Below are 20811 nucleotides of genomic sequence, written 5' to 3'. Positions count from 1 at the left end.
CACCACCAAGGATATATTTCCCTCCCCTCCCCTATCAGCATTCCGTAAAGACCACTCCCTCCGTGACTCCCTCGTCAGATCCACACCCCCCACCAACCCAACCTCCACTCCCGGCACCTTCCCCTGCAACCGCAGGAGGTGCAAGACTTGCGCCAGGTCTTTGGACTCTTCCATCGTCAGACCACAGCGAAACGATGGTTGGAGGAAGAACGCCTCATCTTCCGGTTAGGAACCCTCCAACCACAAGGGATGAACTCGGGTTTCACCAGTTTCCTCATTTCCCCTCTCCCCAGCCTGTCTCAGTCAAATCCATCAAATTCAGCACCGCCTTCCTAACCTGCAATCTTCTTCCCGACCTCTCCGCCCCCACCCCAGTCTGACCTATCACCCTCACCTTGACCTCTTTCCACCTATCACATTTCTGACGCCCCTCCCCCAAGTCCCTCCTCCCTACTTTTTATCTTAGCCTGCTGGACAAACTTTCCTCATTCCTGAAGAAGGGCTTATGCCCGAAATGTTGATTCTCCTGTTCCCTGGATGCTGCCTGACCTGCTGCGCTTTTCCAGCAACACATTTTCAGCTCTGATCTCCAGCATCTGCAGACCTCACGTTCCCCTACAAAATTGGAGCATCTCACTGAGTTCTTGATTAATTTAATATTTAACTACACTCTTCAGCACAATTTATATTTTGCCCTCCAAGTTGCTGGAAATTGCAAAGCCAGGGCATGGAGTATATTGAAATGAATTGGGAAATAAATGGAGGAGGTACTAAGTAGAGGGTAGATAAATAGGAATGAATTCAATTTCTAATCTGCCTTAAAAAATAGTGGAAACAAATGATTTGATTAAGTCAAAGAAAGACAAATCTCTTTTTCCAATAATAATTCCATGCTAAATTGCCCGTAGTATTAGGTGTAGGGGAATGGGTCTGGGTGGGTTGCTCTTCGGAGGGTCGGTGTGGACTTGTTGGGCCAAAGGCCTGTTTCCACACTGTAAGTAATCTAATTCACAACTCCACACTATTAATTGTTCACTTTCTGGGCCAGAGGAGTTGATTGGTAGTCATTAACAATTACCACATTGTTGAAAGTATACTCATGTTACTAATCCCTAGACTTAACATTGTGTGATGAATTTATTCAGCAGCTCATTTCCAAATGCGGCAACGTCATGAAACCTGTAGGGAGGTTAAAGGTTCAAAGTCATTTATAGGAAGGCAACTATGAAGCTGCATAAATTGTTCAGCAACTTGCCATGATGTGCAAATCAGAAGTAATTTCTCCTGGCCACACATTGTTGGCTGTTTAGCACATTAATACTTATCATTCATGTGATGGTGCCCTTTTTTAGAATAAAGGCTAGCCAATTACAAATCCTAATAAAATGTTTACTGGGGAATTCCGCACAGCGGAACATTAGAGTGATGAAAAGGAGGGAGTCTAGTCTCCTTTTTGCCTCCAAGATCATAGAAACCTCAGATGAACAGAATAGACTGACTTGCTGCTCATTTATGCTAAAATAATAGGAATCAATCAAGAGAACCACAAAGACCATTCTTGGTGTATATGACATAAGAACAACATGTGGGCGGCACGGTGGCACAGTGGTTAGCACTGCTGCCTCACAGTGCCTGAGACCCGGGTTCAGTTCCCGCCTCAGGCGACTGACTGTGTGGAGTTTGCACATTCTCCCCGTGTCTGCGTGGGTTTCCTCTGGATGCTCCGGTTTCCTCCCACAGTCCAAAGATGTGCAGGTCAGGTGAATTTGCCATACCAAATTGCCCGTAGTGTTAGGTAAGGGGTAAATATAGGGGCATGGTTGGGTTGCGCTTCGGCGGGTCGGTGTGGACTTGTTGGGCAGAAGGGCCTGTTTCCACGCTGTAATCTAATCTAATCTAATCTGTCACAATATTCTTATACTTCAGTTTTAGTGATTTGTATCTTTTTCTTCATTCAGTTGCAGCATAAATTTGACCTGATGTTACAGTAGAATCAACTTAAAATCTCGGCTGTGTCTCCAAGCAACAAAAGGTGGCAGTGTGATGACACAGAGTCGGCATTCTCTGTATAGCTGAATTGAAGTTCAGATATATGCATCATTGTAAAAATTGCAGAGCCTGAGTCAGTCAGAGTGCCACTGTAAATCTAGAAACTAATAGCTACAGAATGAATCTCTTCTCATAATGAATCAATGCACACTGAAAGCTTCTTCCAGATGCTCAGCACTGTGATATCATGCACAAGTAAATGTATTTGACATGTTGTTTTATTATGTGCAGAACAATTTGTACCCGTAAAAAAAAAACAGATCGCCATAGTAACAAAGGTTTTTCGGAATCCAGGGTTCAAAGGCTGTCTCTCAGATTTTCACATTTATTTAGTGCACAGCTGAGCACCTCTCGCTCACTCTGGATGCAGTAAGAGTTCACAGGATATAATTTATAGTAATGCCACTTGCATCAGATCAGTACTTCCGCAATTGCAAGAGATAGAGCAGTGATCACAAAAAGAGATGTCAGTAGCTGTGCCCCAATTCCTCCTCAAAATCCTGATGCCAGGTTTTACAACCCTTCTGAGACTTGACTGCTGCAAATGAAGAAAAATCTATGTAATATTAAAGCAGCTGCTCTGTCTGTGATTAAAGCCATACAGTCAGCACGAGGAGTTCAGTCAAAAAGAATTACTGAACCTCAACCTAGCTATTCTGCATAAATATCAAATACGAATCCATCTCTTAAATATAGTTTTACATAAAAATGGAAAAATTTGGACAAGGTATCTCATTATTATACAAGCAGAATACAAACAATAAGAGAATATGCCGTCCACACAAAGGGAATTCACCATGTGTGGAATGACAAGGATAGATTTTGCCAGTCCCCCACAAATGGATAATCACACCAGTGATCACCAGCATGTTCTAATGATGAGGCAGATTCCCCTATAATTGGATAAATATCTCTATAAATTTCTCCTTTAGCAAAAGAAACATTCAAAAATGTCTAATTTTCTGCACACTTACTAGCCTTGAAATGAAATCACAGGAATAGGGGTTCAGTTTGACAAGTAGGGGTTCAGTTCTTAGGTGATGTAGACTTTACTGCAGTATTAAAGGAGATCTGTATTGTTAGATATTGCACAGATATAGGTGAATGAGAAGTCAAACCAATGAATCCATTATCAGAACTGGTGGATGTCAGAGACCTTGCAATACTATCTGTAGTATACTAGCCTTCCTTTGACCAACACAATAGATTCACTAATTGTTTGTTTCTGTTTGTGGGACATTGTTACACAAAGAAAAAGGTCTGGTGTGTTCACCTGCAGAACAGTGACTGCGGTTCACAGTGATTCATTTTGTACTGAATAATTTGGGATGTTTTTGAGAGATGTGATGAGGCTCTGCATATTTGTAATTTTTTTCTTTTTTGTGTGGCTGGGGTGAGATTGTAATGAGCACTGAGCATCAACTTTATTACTGAACTAATGCCAAATTCGAACTGGTCCTGATTCCAAATAGTCTGTGTATTTAAAGATAATGATAATGCAGTTATAAGGAACCACAGTTTTCCAGTTGAGACTTCATCTATGGCATTACCTAACTTGTAGCAAAAGTTTTTCTTAGCATTTGCAATAGTATCTGTGGGGGACTGACTTTGTTAGGAACAAAAATCATATTTTTCTTCATATGGTGTGAATTTAATCGGGTTGGGGAAAGGCAGTGTTTAGGTTTTGTTGTGCTTCAGCAAGGTGAGGGCCGTCTGCTCAAGTAATTCCAATGGTGGGGGTGGGTGGGTGGGGAGTGAGGGGGGAGGTGGTAGAGATGAGACTTGAAGAGCTCCCTGATAGTTCTTAACTTTTTTCCATCTTTTTTTAGTGAGTTGCCCAATTTATTCATTCAGTTTTGAATATCCACATTTTGAATTTTTAAAAATTCAAATGAAAATGCTATTGGAATTTCAGATGAGCTAATTTATAGTGTAAAGTCTAACAGTATAATTACAGCATCAAATGATCTGTTGAACTAGTCTGTGGCTGAGGACTTCTCAAACCACAGGGGATATATAGTAGTGTCCAGTAAATAGTTAGTGTAATGTATATAAAGGTATTTGGGGAAACGGGATACAATTAAATCAAGAAATAAAATGATGTAGTTGTTTGTAAAACTTGAGTGGATTTTAGTTGGATTCAAATATGTCTGTAGTTCGCAACTCTTGTTTCAGATTTGAAATAATTCCCTATAAGTGAATTAGAACTGTAACTTATAATAATTTTATTTAATTTTTTAACTTGTATTACAAGCAGTTTTAACTTGATTCAATTTATAATATATACATAATTTATAATCTGTAATAATAACCAGGATTTAGATATGTATCCTAGGCTGGCATGTCTTTGTGGATACGCATTTTTGTAAGTACTGTATTTTGGTAAAAACAAGGACTGCAGATGCTGGAAATCAGATTCTAGATTAGAGTGGTGCTGGAAAAGCACAGCAGGTCAGGCAGCATCCGAGGAGCAGGAAAATCGACAGGGGGGAGAGATCCCCGCAGGCACTCTGCGTCTATTCCTGATGAAGGGCTTTTGCCCGAAACGTTGATTTTCCTGCTCCTCGGATGCTGCCTGAACTGCTGTGCTTTTCCAGCACCACTCTAATCTAGTACTGTACTTTGGAAAAGACATTAAAACTGAGTTCCATCCTATGATTTGTAGCATTCTGGTGAACATTAGAAATTATGTGACACCATTTGAAGAAAAAAAGGAAACAGTCCTGTTTCTCTGTTAACCACTGCCACCTAAAAACATTTATTTCGTTATTTTTGCAATCTTGGTGACGTTTAGTGCTGCTTTACTTGCCTACAGAACAGCAGTTACTGCACTTGAAAAATACTTCATTGTGTTTTGAAATGTTTCATATGATAAGGCACCATTATCAATACAAGCCTTATGATTACCTGCTTCACAGATAGTGGCTAAACATGCTTCACCTTAATCACAGACTTTGATCCCATTAACTAAGAAAGGAAGAAGACAGTGTTAAACATCTTTGCCATCCAATCAATATTTTTAAATAATCAGGCTACATTGCCATAGAATACATTTTGTCATGAAGATAATGCAGTATCTTTCATGTTCTGGAAAAAAATAAAAATGTTAATGATCCTCATATTTTCACTGCCTGTTTACTTTTCAGGCAGACCAGATGTCTGGTTTTCACATTCGCTCAGTGTTGTGTGTTCCCATCTGGAACAGTAATCATCAGATCATTGGTGAGTGGAGACATAGATATAAATTTAACCATGTTTTTATCGACAAAAAAAAAACCCTTTAATGCTGATTTCCTCCTCAGCATGTGCATCTGGGAAAAATCTGAATCAGTATGTAGCTGTATCTTCCCATCAGATTCAACACGCAATGCAAATGTGCACTTATAGGCCGCACTTCGAAAACAATTTTGTTTTGAGTTTTTTTGCACAAGAATGTTGGTTCCAAACAACATCCAGAAACACCTGGCCTCTGTTTCAGTTTGGATGTTGGTGAGAGATCATGGTGGGGGAATAATGTATTTCCAAGTTAGTTGCTCAGCTGTTCAGTTGGAGATGATGCCAGGTTTAGTTGGTGCAGATTTAACTGATTGAGTCTGAGTGCTGAAGTTGAATTAGCATCTATGAATAAGTTGAAGGCTATGCATGGAATTTGTGTCATAAATAATATCTTTTAGTTCCATATGCATAGGCAGCTAATTTTTTTTATGAAATGTGGGAATGTCATTTAATACAGTGAATTATTTTTCACAACATCTCTGCCTAAGTGGAAAGAGACCTTGACACTGATAATCATCTATGAAGATATATATCAAAAGGAGAAATCACACACTCAGAATGGGTAGTCAATGAAATGTCTACAAATATAACAAGCAGGATAGACTTGACAAATAGTGATGAGGGGCTTCTGCTGTACAAGCTGGGTTTCTTGAAGCTTCAGTGTGAAGTCTGCACTGCTTAAATGTTTTTCTGCTGGTGAGTATTCAAATGATTGGAGCCAGTTTGCACTCTTTTTCATGATGAGGAGCACTATCATTACTTATCATATCGTAGGGTGTTTTACATTATTAGCATAGTTGTCCACATTTTCACTCTAGTCTTTGGGATGGTATTGATCTGTTAACAGGCAATACTATTTTCCTTAACCATTGCAGTTCTTCTGGTTTACCACAGTTCTCATTCTAGTTTGTACAGCAGTGAAGGCACTGTTACTAGCTCATTTTGAATTCTGGACAATCTGACACTCTTAAATTTGAAGAATTAATGTGAACGCAGAGTCAGAAACTGTTTAGATCTGAGATAGTTTGGGACGAATGTCTATGTGACTAATCAAACAAGTTTAGAATTAAACTTTAGATTGTGAATAACAAATGTGAGAACTTATAAATCAAAATGCAAATTCATAGTAAAATTGTTCCCAGTACAGTCTTATACTTGTTTCCAGCTGAGCCATATCAGAAAAAATTGTGCATTAAGGAAAGAGCATTATTAAGTAGCCATGGAGTCTGAGAACTCTGAAGCACTGTACAGAGTTAAAAAGGCTGAAGCTTTATAATGTATCATTACATTGTCTTGACTATATTTTCTTGCTGAAATCCAGAAATTAATATTTTATTAACTGTTGATTAGTGTGGCTAATCATCTCTATAAAATTTGTTGATGGTGACTGATTTTATTTTGCATTGTAATATTCAAAATATGAGTTATTTCACGTAATGTACAATGATTGGGAATAGGTTATCTATAATCTCTCCCAGTGTGGTATAGTAACGAGCTTTACCTGCTCTCATATAAAGTCAAGGTGAAAGTCCTTCAGATCCTAGAAACAATACCAGTGGATCATTTAAATTTATTTTCTGCTATAGGAGTTGCTCAAATTCTTAATAGGCTGGATAGAAAAACGTTTGATGATGCCGATCAAAGGCTCTTTGAGGTGAGTTTATTACTTTTCCTATACTATATTATCATAGCTGTTCAAAAACGCAATATTTATCACATTCTGTGGCATACAACATGATGTTGGCACTTTTCTAATGTAAGACTTAACATAAAGCTGTTAAAAAAGCTTTTGGAGTTCGGATATTATTTGTAAAATGTCCCTTAATGTTAATCTCTGTTGTTTATTGGTTGAATATGATTGATTGTTTGTATGACGATGTCTATGAGAAGCAAAGTAGTTATAATGATTCCTTGTACTAACTATATAAATACCGTTTTTTTTAAAAATCAGAGGTCCAGGACTTCTAGAGAAATACTGATATTGGTTCACTCATTCATGACTTAAACTATTTAAAGAATGACAGTTGATTGAGATAAGCCTTATCTCTCCAAGTTTCTGGTGATTTTAATGCATTGTAACTTTTATGTCATTAAAAGAAAGGAATGTTATGTCATGAGAGGTGACTCAGTGGTTTCCTCACAGCGCCAATTCCACCCTTGGTTGACTGTGTATAGTTTGCACATTCTCCCTGTGTCTAAGTGTGTTTCTCTAGATGCTCTGGTTTCCTACGACAGCCTAAAGGTGTGCAGGTTAGGTAGATTGGCCATGCTAGATTGCCCTGTAATGTCCAGGGTTGTGATAGGTGGGTTAGCTATGGTAAATGTGGGGATATGGTAGGATGCTATTTGGAGGGTCAGTGCAGACTCGATGGGCTGAATAGCCTCTAACTGAATTCTAGAGATTCTATGAGCTATGACCAAATAACCACACTGCTGTAAAAGAGGGTATAGATTGATCATTACCAGAATCAGAGCTGTAATCTTTTTAGTGCTTTGGTTGTGATACCATATGAATATTCAGTATGTAGCGTAATTGCCTTAAAGACGGAGCTTTTATAAATCAATAATAAATAATTATGGGGGAAGGTTTTCCCTGTGTGCCATGTGCAAAATTTGTAAACCAGTGAGAAACAGATTTCTAATTTTATTGTGATTTGAATGTTGAGGGACCATTCTTCATCAATGTGCTATTACTGTACTTTGTACTGGCATAGCAAAATTCTAGTATGATGAAAGAGCCTCAAAAGCCACAGACAGACTGATGTCTTTGTTCACATGGGTCATGGAAATTATTTATATCCCATCCAAAGGTAGATCAGTATTGGTGATTTTGACGTGGGGCACAATGCGTTATTACAATTCCTTAAAAAGCAAAGAAGTAATTTTGCAAATATATATTCCGGTAAGCATTTACTCATGTCAAAGGGTACAAATATGGTGTTTGGAAAAGTATAACATCTGAAGAGAGAGTACCTTTTAATGCTTGATGGAGATTATGAAGCACAGTTCCTTCGGAAAAGAATATATTTCTTCTGTCCAGTAACTTGTTTCGTAACTTATGGAAATATGAAGCAAATTGTTTGAGTATATGAGCTAGCCATGTACAAAATGAAGGAATTGTGTGGATAAGATCTTAGGGATGAAGTAGAAAAAAGTAGACTTTATGCTTATTGAGATCTGAATGCTGATTTTAGGCAATTGAAAATATTTTTATCTTTTTGAAACCAGTGTTAGCATTAAACTTTTCTGATCAGTTTCAGCTTGACCAGATATAATTAAATAACCATAGTTCATTTTCTTCGTTAGCAGGGAGCCATTGTTAGGCAGTGATCCCTTTAATGAAGAAAAACAATGACCATTCATTGCATGCCTTCTTATGCTTCTTTATTGTTTCACAATCAAAACTCCATCAAGTTCCCTAAGTTTACCTCCCACCATAACTTCTGTTCAAATCCTGTACCGACAGTATTTAGACCGTGTCATTAACAGTTCCAAGAAACACCTCTCAAAGTTGTGAGGCTGGGCAAATCTTTGAGGAATTTCCAGGTGTATATATTGTATACTACTTCAAGTGGTGATTTTCGGATTGATTGTATTTTCCTATGACAAATAACCATGAAAAATTAATCAGAATATTATTAATGCATGGTGAAACTAAAAATCTAAAGTCTGATAAAGGTAGTTGTAATTGTTTGCATTACTTTAAAAGGGAACATGATGTTGAGATTCTTTTTCTAAGTGAAAGAAATAAATTGTACTCCATTTACATTAGAGCCAATTTATCCACACTTAAACAATTTACTCAAACCAACACACTAAAATTAATGCACATTTCATATGTTGCAGTGTGCTGGAATAGCAATTTGTCCAGCTATTTTCTTCAATTGATGACAGTTGCAGATAATGTCAGTCCATTAGTCACAATCTGACAAGATCCGGACTCACTGTGCTCTCTATGGTACCAGTGAAATAATACATATTGCTTACTTCTGGAATTTGAGTTCTTAATCAGAATCTGTGCAAGCAATCTATGGTTTGTTCACTCAGAATCTGTGATTCAATCGTTACATGAGAAATTAACTTGCTAACCAAATAAAATGACAAGGAACTTCATGAATAAAGTTGTGAGATAAATTACATATTTAGATTGGTGTTCATGAGACATACTTAAATGACGCAAGTAGTTGAAAGTCTCTCACCTAGTTGCTACAGTAAATTTGTTTGTGATTTTTTATTAAATATTCCTGTGTTTTCTTTTGCGGGTTCTAGGCCTTTGTCATCTTCTGTGGTCTTGGCATCAACAATACAATAATGTACAACCAAGTGAAGAAATCCTGGGCAAAGCAATCAGTGGCTCTTGATGTGAGTCTGATTGTTAAAAATATATTTTTCAAAGGTTTCATCAAATATGGAAAATTTTGAATTAAATGAATAATTAAATGTGTGATTATTTATATATTGTACGTGGAATTACATTTTGAAAACTGTGGTTGTATATTCAGAGAAAATCTAGACCGAGAGATGAATGCAGTAAAGACCTATACTCTGATCTCCTGCTCACTCCTTGGATGTCAATGGGGAGTATTTGTTGTGTAGCATCACTACACAGACAACATCAGTTCTCTAGGGTCAGATAATACTGCCTGCAGTCATGTGCTTGTCCTTCATTGCTATCAATGACAAACTACATGCATGCCAAGCAGCTAGAAGCTTGTGGTGCAGCGTTCTCCCAGGGAATCTGTGGATGCTTGCCTAACATTATTCAAAGCAGCACAATGCAAATAAATTTCTCCCTATAACACTTTGACAGTCCCTGACAACTGTCTGCCACTTAACCCTACCCCACTGTGCCTGCTTGCTTACTTCCAGTTTTCAGTGCTCAGCCCTTGAGCTACATTGTAGTAGCTTTTTTATTGATCATAATTTATTTGGCCTCCGGATGGTTAAAAATTATAAAATGGAGCTGAACTTATTGTGGGTATAAATAATTCAAGGCACAGGATGTCCTGACAGTGTAATTGTGGTATGGTCTTGTGAGGTGAGGAAAGATCACAGCAACTGTGCTTCTTTAACCTTCTCTTGTACACACAACACAATAATTTTGTTGTGTTTTCCTTTTTTGGTATATAGCGATCGCAATTCAACTAAACCAGATCAAAAATGAAGGACTGCCAATTGCTAGGTTTTCTTGAGTGAAAGAGAGTGAAGTTTTATTAACAAATACCTCACAAAACAATAAAATAGAACATCCAATCATCAAACACACAAATACAGGTAATGAACCTATAAAGGAGGTGTGTCTGGCACAGGCAGAAAGGTAAAGGCAAACGCAGTTATAGATCTTAACAGTCCTTGAGATATGTGAATTAAAAGGCCTGGGTCCAACAGCTTAGCTGTTGCTCTTATTTTGAACAGGGGCATATACTGAGTTCACAATGAATACCTATTTTTACAAACAAAAAATCAAAAGAACGGAGGATGCTGGAAATCTGAAATAAAAACAGAAATTTCTGAAAATCTCAGCAGATCAGGCAGCATCTATGGAGAGAAATCAGAGTTAATGTTTCAGGTCCAATGACCCTTCTTCAAAACTGGTGATAGCTAGGAAAAAGTTGTTTTTTTATGCAGAGGTTAGGGTGGGTGGTGTAGTGATTAGAATGAGGTCAGTCAGATAGACTTCATAGAATATGAGTTCCCTGATTGTACCAGGTTAACAGCCCCAATCAGGGAGTCCTGGTTGACAGATGTAAACAGGAGTGTCAGGGGTACAGTTCACTCTAGGAGCCAGCTCTGGGAGTTAGCTGAGTCAGTGTCATGTACTATGCATGTGTAAATGAAGGATGCCTTGAGCCACATCCCATTAACAGTAAAAACCATAAGAAGAGTCTGTTCTGGTTTTAAACTTTTTGGACATCCTTTTGGTCACCGCTGACATTATCAGACTGTGAACACGAAAAAGATCTGTACTGGCAAAACTAAAACAGCTGGTGGTGATGGGAGAAACAAAAGAGCCATCCCAGCCACAATTGAAACCTTTCTGGATCCGGCAAGACCAGATTGCCATAGAGGATGGCATAATATTATCAGGAGCAAAAATGATAGTTTGAGCAAAGGGCACCATTAGATACTGCCTGAACTTCACCAGGGATTCCCAGAATGAAGATGCTGGTGAGAATGTTCGTGGCCAGAATTGGATGCTGACATAACCACAATGTTGGGACAGTGCCCAAAGTGTCAACAAGGACAAAGATTACTGTCAGCAGCTCTCCCAGATTTGTGGGAATGGCTGGGTAAACCCTGGACTCAGTTACACTTCGACTATGCTGATCCATTCATGGGCTGTATGTTTTTTAGTCATTGTGTATGCCTATTCAAAGAGTGTAGACGTGCATAGAGTTCATTTGTCAAACATGATTGAAAGGTTCTGAGGAAGTGTGGCAGCACGGTAGCTCAGTGGTTAGCACTGCTGCCTCACAACACCTTAATGCTGTTACCGCCTGACGCTGTGGGCACAAGAGGTGGGCTCCAGTCTGGTACACGCCACTAGTAACTGAGGCAGAGTCTGAGGAACCAGACCTGGTGTGAAAACTCCCCAGGAGAAGCTACAGGAAAAAGAACAGGCCTATGTCTTTGAACATAGAGGGGGTGGGATGTAGTGATTGAAGTGAGGTCAGTCAGGTGGACCTCAGAGAATATGAGTTCCCTGATTGGGGCTGTTAACCTGGTCCAATCAGGGAGTCCTGACTGACATATCAAAACAGGAATGTCAGGGGTTCTGTTCAGACTTGGAGCCAGCACTGAGCTAGCTGGGTTAGTGTCATGTACTATAGATATGTAAATGAAGGGCGACTTGATGGCAGGATACTGGCCTTTGTTGGATTATTCACAAAAAAGGTGAAGATAGAGCTCAAAGAGAGAGAAGAACAATTAGGCAGACAAAGAAGTGTATAACAGTCAGCCTAGGAGAATGAATAATTGCTAATGGGAAGTATTAGTGGTTAACAATTGGTTAAGTGTAATAACAGACTATGTGATGACAAGGCCTGGTGAGTGCGATAAAGTTAATGATTCCTGGTGAAGGGCTTATGCCTGAAACGTCGATTTTCCTGCTCCTCAGATGCTGCCTGACCTACTGTGCTTTTCCAGCACCACACTCTTGGCGATAAGGTTAAGGACATGGGAGAAGGTGCCTCAATCCTTAAAGTTGTTGGAATCCTTATTGAATCCAGAAAGCTGTAGAGTTTCTAAGTGGAAAATGAGGTGCTGTTCTTCCTGCTTGTGCTGAGCTTGCCTGAGACAAAGATATTGGATGGGAACAGCGTAATACATTAAAGTGACAGACAGTTAGACGCTCAGGGTCTTTTTGCAGACAGAACATTGGTGCTCTGCAAAGCGCTCACCCTGTCTACTCTTCATTTCCCCATTGTCGAGGAGACCACATTGTCAGCAGCGAATACAGATTGATTAGATGCAACAACTCAAAGGTATGCACCCCTCTGGAACCTTCCTACCCTACCCTCACCATTGACACCATTCCATCTCCTAACCCCAACTCCTGTTACATATTTACTATCCCTTTTGACCTTCCACTGTCCAATGCTGAATATTCTGTACTCAGCAAATATATCCATTTTATCCCTCTGCATTCCCACTTAAATAAATTTCGGGCATGATATGAAGTTGAACTCTTCTTCTGTCACCTTCGCCTCCGTGCCCATTTCTTTGGACAAAAGTACTCTCCCCGTCCCATAGACCCCTTCACCCAGCTCCAACACACTCCCTCCACGTGAAATGACTGCACTCTATACTCTCGAATCCAACCCTGACTTGTTATTAACACTGCTGACCAGGATGGTGCTATTGTTATCTGACAGACTGACATCGACATTGCAGAGGCTGAGTGCCAGCCCTCAGACAACTCCTCCTTTCTCCCCCTGGACCATGACCCCACTATGCAACATCAGGTCATTGTGTCCACAATAATCACTAAGTCCATTTCATCTTGTGATCCCTCAACACCCCCCTCACCACTGTCTCCAAGCTCATAGTCTCCCAACCCCGCCCAGCCTGCTTCTACCTTCTTCCCAAATCCCACAAGCAGGTCTGCCTGGGCAGACCACCTGTCTCTGCCTGCTCTGCCCCAAAGAAGTTATCACTTCCTACCTTGACTCGATTTTTTTCTTCCCTTGCTCAGTCCCTTCCCACTGTATCTCTGATTCCTTTGACACTTTACGTCAGTTTCAGAATTTCTAGTTTGCAGCCTCCAGTAGCCTCCTCTTTACCATGGACATGCAAACCCTTCGCAAGGCCATTTCCCCTTCAGGATGGTCTCAGGGCCCTCTGTTTCTGTGGGAAAAAAAGGCCTGAACCTTCCCCATCCTCCATCACTCTCCTTCACCTAGCCGAGCTCGTCCTCACCCTGAACAACTTGGTTTTTAACTTCTGTCCCTTTCTTCAGGTCAGAGGAGTTGCCATGGATGCCTGTCTCTTTGTGAGATACGTAGAACATTCCTTGTTCCAGATCTACCCTAGCCTCCACCCGCAAATCATTCTCTGGTACATCAGTGCTGCCTCCTTCTTGCATCCGGAACTGGAAAAGTTTATCCATTTCGCTTCCAATTTCTATCCTGCTCTCATCTTCACCAGGTCCATTTCGGATTCCTCCCTTCCCTTCCTCGACATCTGTTTCCATTTCTGGGGATTGGCTGGCCACCAGTATCTATTCCCCATAACCCATTGTTGGTAACTAATTGTGCCCATTAGCAGTTATATATTTTCATGGGCTGATTGGTCTCCACTCCTTTGTATGTCTAATTGTTTTTCTCTCTTTTCGGGTTCTATCTCTATCTATCATTAACTCCTTAACCCCCACCCTACCCTACCTTCTGCATAAAAAACATTTTTCTGGCTGTCATCAGTTCTGAAGAAGAGCTTACTCGACTTGAAATGTTAACTCATTTCTCTCCACATTTTCCAGTAATTTCGGGCTTTGTTAGTGATTTTTTTTTCCCAAGTTGTTTTCTCAACAGCACTTTTTTTTAATGATTTTGGCAGAAGGTGATAGAGAGATACAGTTCAAAGTTTGTGCGAAGATTTGTAGCTCGGGTGCTCGTTGTTGTGGTTCTGTTCGCCGAGCTGGAAGTTTTTGTTGCAAATGTTTTGTTCCCTAGGACCCCTAGGACTCATAACGGCACACAAACCAACAGCCACGCTCAGACAACAACTCACCAGAACGAAGGACCCGATACCCAACATGAGCAAAAACTCATGTAGTGTACAAAATACCATGCAAGGACTGCACAAAACACTATATAGGACAAACAGGAAGACAGCTAACAATCCGCATACATGAACATCAACTAGCCACGAAACGACACGACCAGCCACACACACAGACAACAAGCAACATGAATTCGACTGGGACAACACTACTATCATAGGGCAAGCCAGACAGAGAACAGCCAGGGAATTCCTAGAGGCATGTCATTCATCCACAAACTCCATCAACAAACACATCGACCTGGACCCAATATACCAACCACTACAGCGGACAGCTGAAACTGACAACCGGAAGCGACAGGGACAGAGCACTATAAACACCGGAGGAAACATCAAAGAAGCACTTCACAGGAGGCTCCCAAACACTGATGATGTCGCCTAGCCAGGGGACGAAACGTTTGCAACTAAAACGTCCAGCTCGGCGAACAGAACCTCAACAGAGATACAGTATCTTTGCTGTTTCAGTCCATGTTGCTTCTTCTCTCCCTTTCTGCTCAGAAGCTGCTGTTGATCTACCTTCATGGATTCTGGTGTCTGCTTCATTGTTGCATTTCAAACTGGATAGTTGTAAACAAATTTTCATCTCTCAGTATGTGCAGTTGTCATGCAAGTGTGAGTTAAGCAAAAGATGCATACACCTTGACACCTCATTGAGTTTCAGTGTCTCATTTTTTCCATGCAGGTTGACTGGGCTTGTCATTTTAGGTCAGCAGTGTCCTTTTTGAAACTGTTCTTTGTCCGTGAACATCTTGGAATTAAAGTCAGATGAGGAAAGTTTAATAGTGATAGTCCATTTTCATTACAATCTGAAAAGTCTGCAATTGGCATTGCTGTGGGTGAAGTGAGTTAAAGTGTCTAATCTACAGCTGCGGATAGTGGTTGCCAAGGAAACATTTCTTGTTAAATTTTCTCTGTTTTGTAATTTAAAGGTGGTCACACAGAAATAAGCATTGGAGTTTAGCAAGGCAGCAGGTTCTATTGTTCTGATATAACAAGTGGAAGTAGATCAATGAAATACACTTATAATGTATATTACCTCAGGACCTCAAGAATACAATCTTAAAAATAAATCTTTGATTTGAAATGGGGTATAGTTGACAATTATTGATGACTCTTATTTAGCTTTGAGTGGCTTCTGAGGTCAATTTGAGATTAATTGTCCACCAAGTTGGTGTGAGACTGGATTTAGCTACAGGATTGACAGGATAGGGGTGTGAGGCTTCTTTTACTACGAAATATTCTGAACATATTGAGTTTGAACTGCAATCCAACAGTTTTATGATTATTTTGCCAATGGCAACTTTTATTTCCATTTGAGCTTGATTTGTCTGGATTATTATTCCAGGTCTCGAGGTTATGAAACCGATAAGATTGATTGTATGATTCTAAGGTACCTTTATCCTGTTGATGAGTACTGTTGGTTAAAGCTTTAATTGTGTGTTCGCCAGTACCTGTACAAATAAAACAGACAGAGATCACCTAATGAGGCAGAGAATGGCTGCCTTCGGGAACCTTTCTTGCCAAATACAGTGAGTGTTTTTTTTTAGCTAATATACTGTTAAACATTGCTAAAACCCTCATCCACGACATTGTTGCCTCCAGACGTAACCTATCCCAATGCTCTCTTGGAAGTCCTACTTCACATCCCTAGGATCAGTGAACTTCAGCTCATCAAGAATTGTGCTGCCTCTGCCATTTCCCCACTCTATCACCCTCCAGCTGTAGAACTCTTCATAACCGTCCACTTCTTTCCTTCCAACCGCAGGTACATTTCTCCTGCCAATTAATAGACAATTGTATGCTCTACCTTCAACTGTCTAAACCTCAGAGTCTTAAATTTCCTTTCTAAGCTCCTCCACACCTTTCATCATTCTATCATGCTTCACAAAGTAAGAGAATACAGGCTGTTTTCCCAATCTCTTCTCATAGGACACTCAATGATCCTGGAAATAAGTCTAGTGAGCCTTCATTGCATTCCTCCTACAGCAACAATATCTTTATAAGGGAAGGGAACCAAGAAGACACGCAGTACTCCGGATGCAATCTAACCAAGGTTCTAAACAAATTAATTGAGCCTTCACTATTCCTATTGCCATTCCTTTTGTTATACAGACCAATATACTACTTGAATTTCCTAATTATCTTGCCTACATACATGTTAGCCTTCAACAACTTATTGACAAGGACTTCTAGGTCCTTTTAGAACAAACAACGTAGAACAATACAGCGCGGAACAGGCCCTTCAGCCCTCAATGTTGCGCTGACCTGTGAACTAATCTAAGCTCATCCGCCTGCACTATCCCATCATCATCCATGTGCTTATCCAAGGATTGTTTAAATCTCCCTAATGTGGCTGACTTAACTGCATTGGCAGGCAGGGTGTTCCATGCCCTTACCACTCTCTGAGTAATGTATGTTCATTTTGTATGAATCTTCATTTTCTAACCTCTTGCCATTTACTCTGCACATCTGCTATTCCTACGAAAGTGGATAATCTCGTATGCTTTAATTGTGGCAACCAAACTACTGTTGGGGAAAATCAAAAGGCTTCTGAAAATCTAAGTGCACTACTTCTACTGACTCCTCTCTATCAATTCTGCTAGTAACATCCTGAAAAATACCAACCAGTTCATCAGATGTGATTTTCCATTCATAAATCCATGTTGGTTATGCCTAATCAAATTACTATTATAGAGCAGGAGTAGGTCATTCCACACTTTGAGCCTGCACCACCATTCACTGTGCTTATGGCTAATGATCTCTCTTAATGCCATATTCCACCTTTCTCGCCATATGCCTTAATGCCTTTAAAATCTAAAAATAATTATTAATCTCTTTCTTGAATATATTCAGTGACTTGACTTCCAAAGCCTACTATGATAGGGAACTTCATATCTTTCAGTGAAGAAATTTTTTCTCATCCCAGTCGTAAATTCACTCCTGAGACCATGTCCCCAGGTGTAGACTCCCCAACTGGGGAAGACATCCTCCCTGCGTCTAGTTTGTCCAGACCTGTTAGAATTCTGTACCTTTTAATCAGAACCCCGTCATCCTTCTAAACTCTAGGGAATACAGGCACAGTCAAATCAATCTCTCCTCATAGGACAGCCCTGCGATCCCGGCTAACAGCCTATTGAACCTCTGCTGCAATCCCTCTATGGTAAGTGAATTCAGTACTTCACTCAGTACTCCAGCTGTGAAATCATCACGACCCTATTTAACTGCAGTCAGTTACCTTTACTTCTGAACTCAGATCCTTTTGCCAGTCTACCATTGCCTTGCTGCACGGCAGTTTCTAATCTGCTTCCAAAGCCAATGGGCTTGCCTTTACACCACACCAATAGGTAGAAAGGTTGTAAGAGGACTACAAACCATTTATAGAGGGAGATATTAATAGATTAAATAAGCGGGTAAAAAGTTCACAAATGGAGCATAAAGTGGGAAAGTGTGAAGATATTCAATTTGAAAGGGAGAACAAAAGAGTGCTATTATATAATTGCAGAAGAACTGCAAAAAGATGCAACATAAAGGGACTTGAGTTTATTAGTGAAATCAGCACAGAAAGCTAGCACCCAGCTGCAGCAGATAATCAGGAAAGCTAAAGAAATGTCGTCCTTCATTTCAAGGAGGTTGGAGTGTAAGAGTAAGGAAGACTTCCTTCACTTGTCCAAGGTGCTGGTAAGATCATATCTGGAGGACTGTGAGTAGTTTGGTCCCCTTAATTAAGGAAATACATAATTTCATTGGAGGCAGTTTGAAGAAGGTTAGCTAGGATGATCTCTGGTATGGAGGGATTGTTTTATGGGCCAAGGTTTAAAGAAGTTGGGACACTACTCTCTGGAATTTAGAAGAATGAGAGGTGATTATGTTTAAAACATAATGTAGGGCTCGCAAGGGACTTGACAGGGTAAATACTGAGAGGTCTCCCTTCCTGGGAGAATCTAGGACCAGAGAGAATAGTCTCAGTGTAAAGGGGCACCAATTTAAGACTGAGATGAGGAGCAACATCCTCTCTTAGAGGGTTGTGAGTCTTTAAAACTTCTTTCCACAGTGCTTACGGGGTTGAGTCCTTGTGTATATTTGAGGCTGGGACAAATGGATTCCTCTCAGTAGGCAAATCAAGGTTTACAGGCAAGAGCAGGGAAGTGGATTTCAGGAATGTCAGAATGATCCTATTGAATGGTGCAGCAGGCCTGAGGGGCTGAACTGCCTGTTCCTGTTCTATTTCTTATGATGTCACATCTCTCAATACCTGACCTGACAAAGTCAGAAGCAATATTCTTTGAAAAATCAAGGACACTAAGTCTCTGCCTATTTTATGAAAAAAAGTGCCTGTTGTGAGCTTGCGTCTCTGTTGCTTCCTTCTCTGCTGACCACTTGCTGGTTCCACCATAGCATGTGGTTGCTACTATTCATGACCATCTTGCTGCTTATCTGATTTAGGTCAACCATAACACCACTTGATGCTGTGTCTCAATGTCTGTAAAGTTCACAAAATATGCTAACGTATGCAAATTTATTTGAGAAGAAAGGAGCTGTGATCACTATATTTATTTTGTCTGCATTTGTGACTTTTCTTTAGCCTTGTCATTTGTTTTCTGTCTTCTTGACATTCTCTCAATTATGACTTTCAGCTAATGGTGTAAATTTAAACACCGACCAAAATCTAGTTGAAATTGTCCAATTTAAGTATTACGATCAGCAAATGTACTCCACATAGGCACCAATGACATAGGTAGGAAGAGAGATGGGGATTTAAGGCAGAAATTCAGGGAGCTAGGATGGAAGCTTAGAGCTAGGACGAACAGAGTTGTTGTCTCTGGTTTTTTGCCCGTACCACCTGCTAGTGAGGCAAGGAATAGGGAGAGAGAGGAGTTGAACACATGGCAGGAGGGAGGGATTTGGATTCTTGGATAATTGGGGCTCTTTCTGGGGTAGGTGGGACCTCTACAAGCAGGAAAGTCTTCATCTGAACCAGAGGGGTCCAATATCCTGGGGGGTATATTTGCTAAGGCTATTGGGGTGGGTTTAAACTAATCCAGCAGGGGAATGGGAACCAAAAGTGTAGTTCGAGTATAGAAAAGGTTGAGAGTAGGGAGGTCCAAAATCAAGTTTCAGGGACGCAAGATGGCACCGGCAAGCAAGAAGTTGCTTTGAAGTGTTTTTACTTCAACACCAGGAGCATCCAGAATAAGGTGGGTGAACTTGCAGCATGGGTTAGTACCTGGGACTTCGATGTTGTGGCCATTTCGGAGACATGGTTAGAGCAGGGAGAGGAATGGTTGTTGCAGGTTCCAGGATTTAGATGTTTCCGTAAGAACAGAGAAGATGGTAAAAGTGGGGGAGGTGTGGCATTGTTGGTCAAGGAAAGTATTACAGTTGCAGAAAAAATGTTTAGGGACTTGTCAACTGAGATAGCATGGGTTGAAGTTAGAAACAGGAAAGGAGAGGTCATCCTGTTGGGAGTTTTCGATAGGCCATTTGAATAGTTCCAGAGATGTAGAGGAAAGGATAGCAAAGATGATTCTAGATAGGAGTGAGAGAGACAGGGTAGTTTCATGGGGGACTTCAACTTTCCAAATATTGACTGGGAACACTATAGTATGAGTTCTATAGATGTTTTTGTCCAGTTTGTGCAGGAGGGCTTCCTGACACAATATGTAGACAGGCCAACAAGGGGCGAAGCCACATTAGATTTGGTACTGGGTAATGAGCTCGGCCAGGTGTTAGACTTGGAAGTAGGTGAGCACTTCGGTGATAGCGATCACAATACTGTTATGTTTACTTTAGTGATAGAAAGGGATAGGTAAATACCACTGGGCAAGAGTTACAGCTGGGGGAAAGACAATTACGATGCAATTAGGGCAGATTTAGGAAGCATAGGATGGGGAAGGAAACTGCGGGGGATATGCACATTAGAAATGTGGAGCTTATTCAAGGAAAAGCTCCTGTGTGTCCTAGATAAGTATGTATCTGTCCGGCAGGGAGGAAGCTGTAGAGCGTGGGAGCCGTGGTTTACGAAGGAAGTGGAATCTCTGGTCAAGAGGAAGAAGAAGGCTTACGTTAGGATGAGATGTGAAGGCTCAGTTAGGGTGCTTGAGGGTTACAAGGTAGCCAGGAAAGACCTAAAGAGAGAGCTCAAAAGAGCCAGAAGGAGACATGAGAAGTTGTTGGCGGATAGGATCAGGGTAAACCCTAAGGCTTTCT

The 20811-nt window shown here is 40.4% G+C and overlaps 1 protein-coding gene across 3 annotated transcripts in view; it reads left to right on the top strand.

Moving 5' to 3' along the window:
- Window positions 1–20811, top strand: part of LOC122549709 (dual 3',5'-cyclic-AMP and -GMP phosphodiesterase 11A-like) — a 298915-nt gene that overhangs the window by 185175 nt on the left and 92929 nt on the right. For all 3 annotated transcript variants that reach the window (XR_006311644.1, XM_043689586.1, XM_043689585.1), the window contains 3 exons: window positions 5196–5271; window positions 6912–6979; window positions 9595–9687. Coding sequence is in view for 2 of the 3 variants with exons in the window: in XM_043689586.1 (XP_043545521.1) it covers window positions 5196–5271; window positions 6912–6979; window positions 9595–9687 (237 nt within the window). In the remaining variant the exon portion in view is untranslated. The remainder of the gene's footprint in view (window positions 1–5195; window positions 5272–6911; window positions 6980–9594; window positions 9688–20811) is intronic.

Source organism: Chiloscyllium plagiosum, chromosome 5 (genome assembly GCF_004010195.1).
Source record: "Chiloscyllium plagiosum isolate BGI_BamShark_2017 chromosome 5, ASM401019v2, whole genome shotgun sequence".
NCBI classification, from domain to species: domain Eukaryota; kingdom Metazoa; phylum Chordata; class Chondrichthyes; order Orectolobiformes; family Hemiscylliidae; genus Chiloscyllium; species Chiloscyllium plagiosum.
Note: the sequence above shows the minus strand (reverse complement) of the source record. Positions and strands in the feature narration are given on the sequence as shown.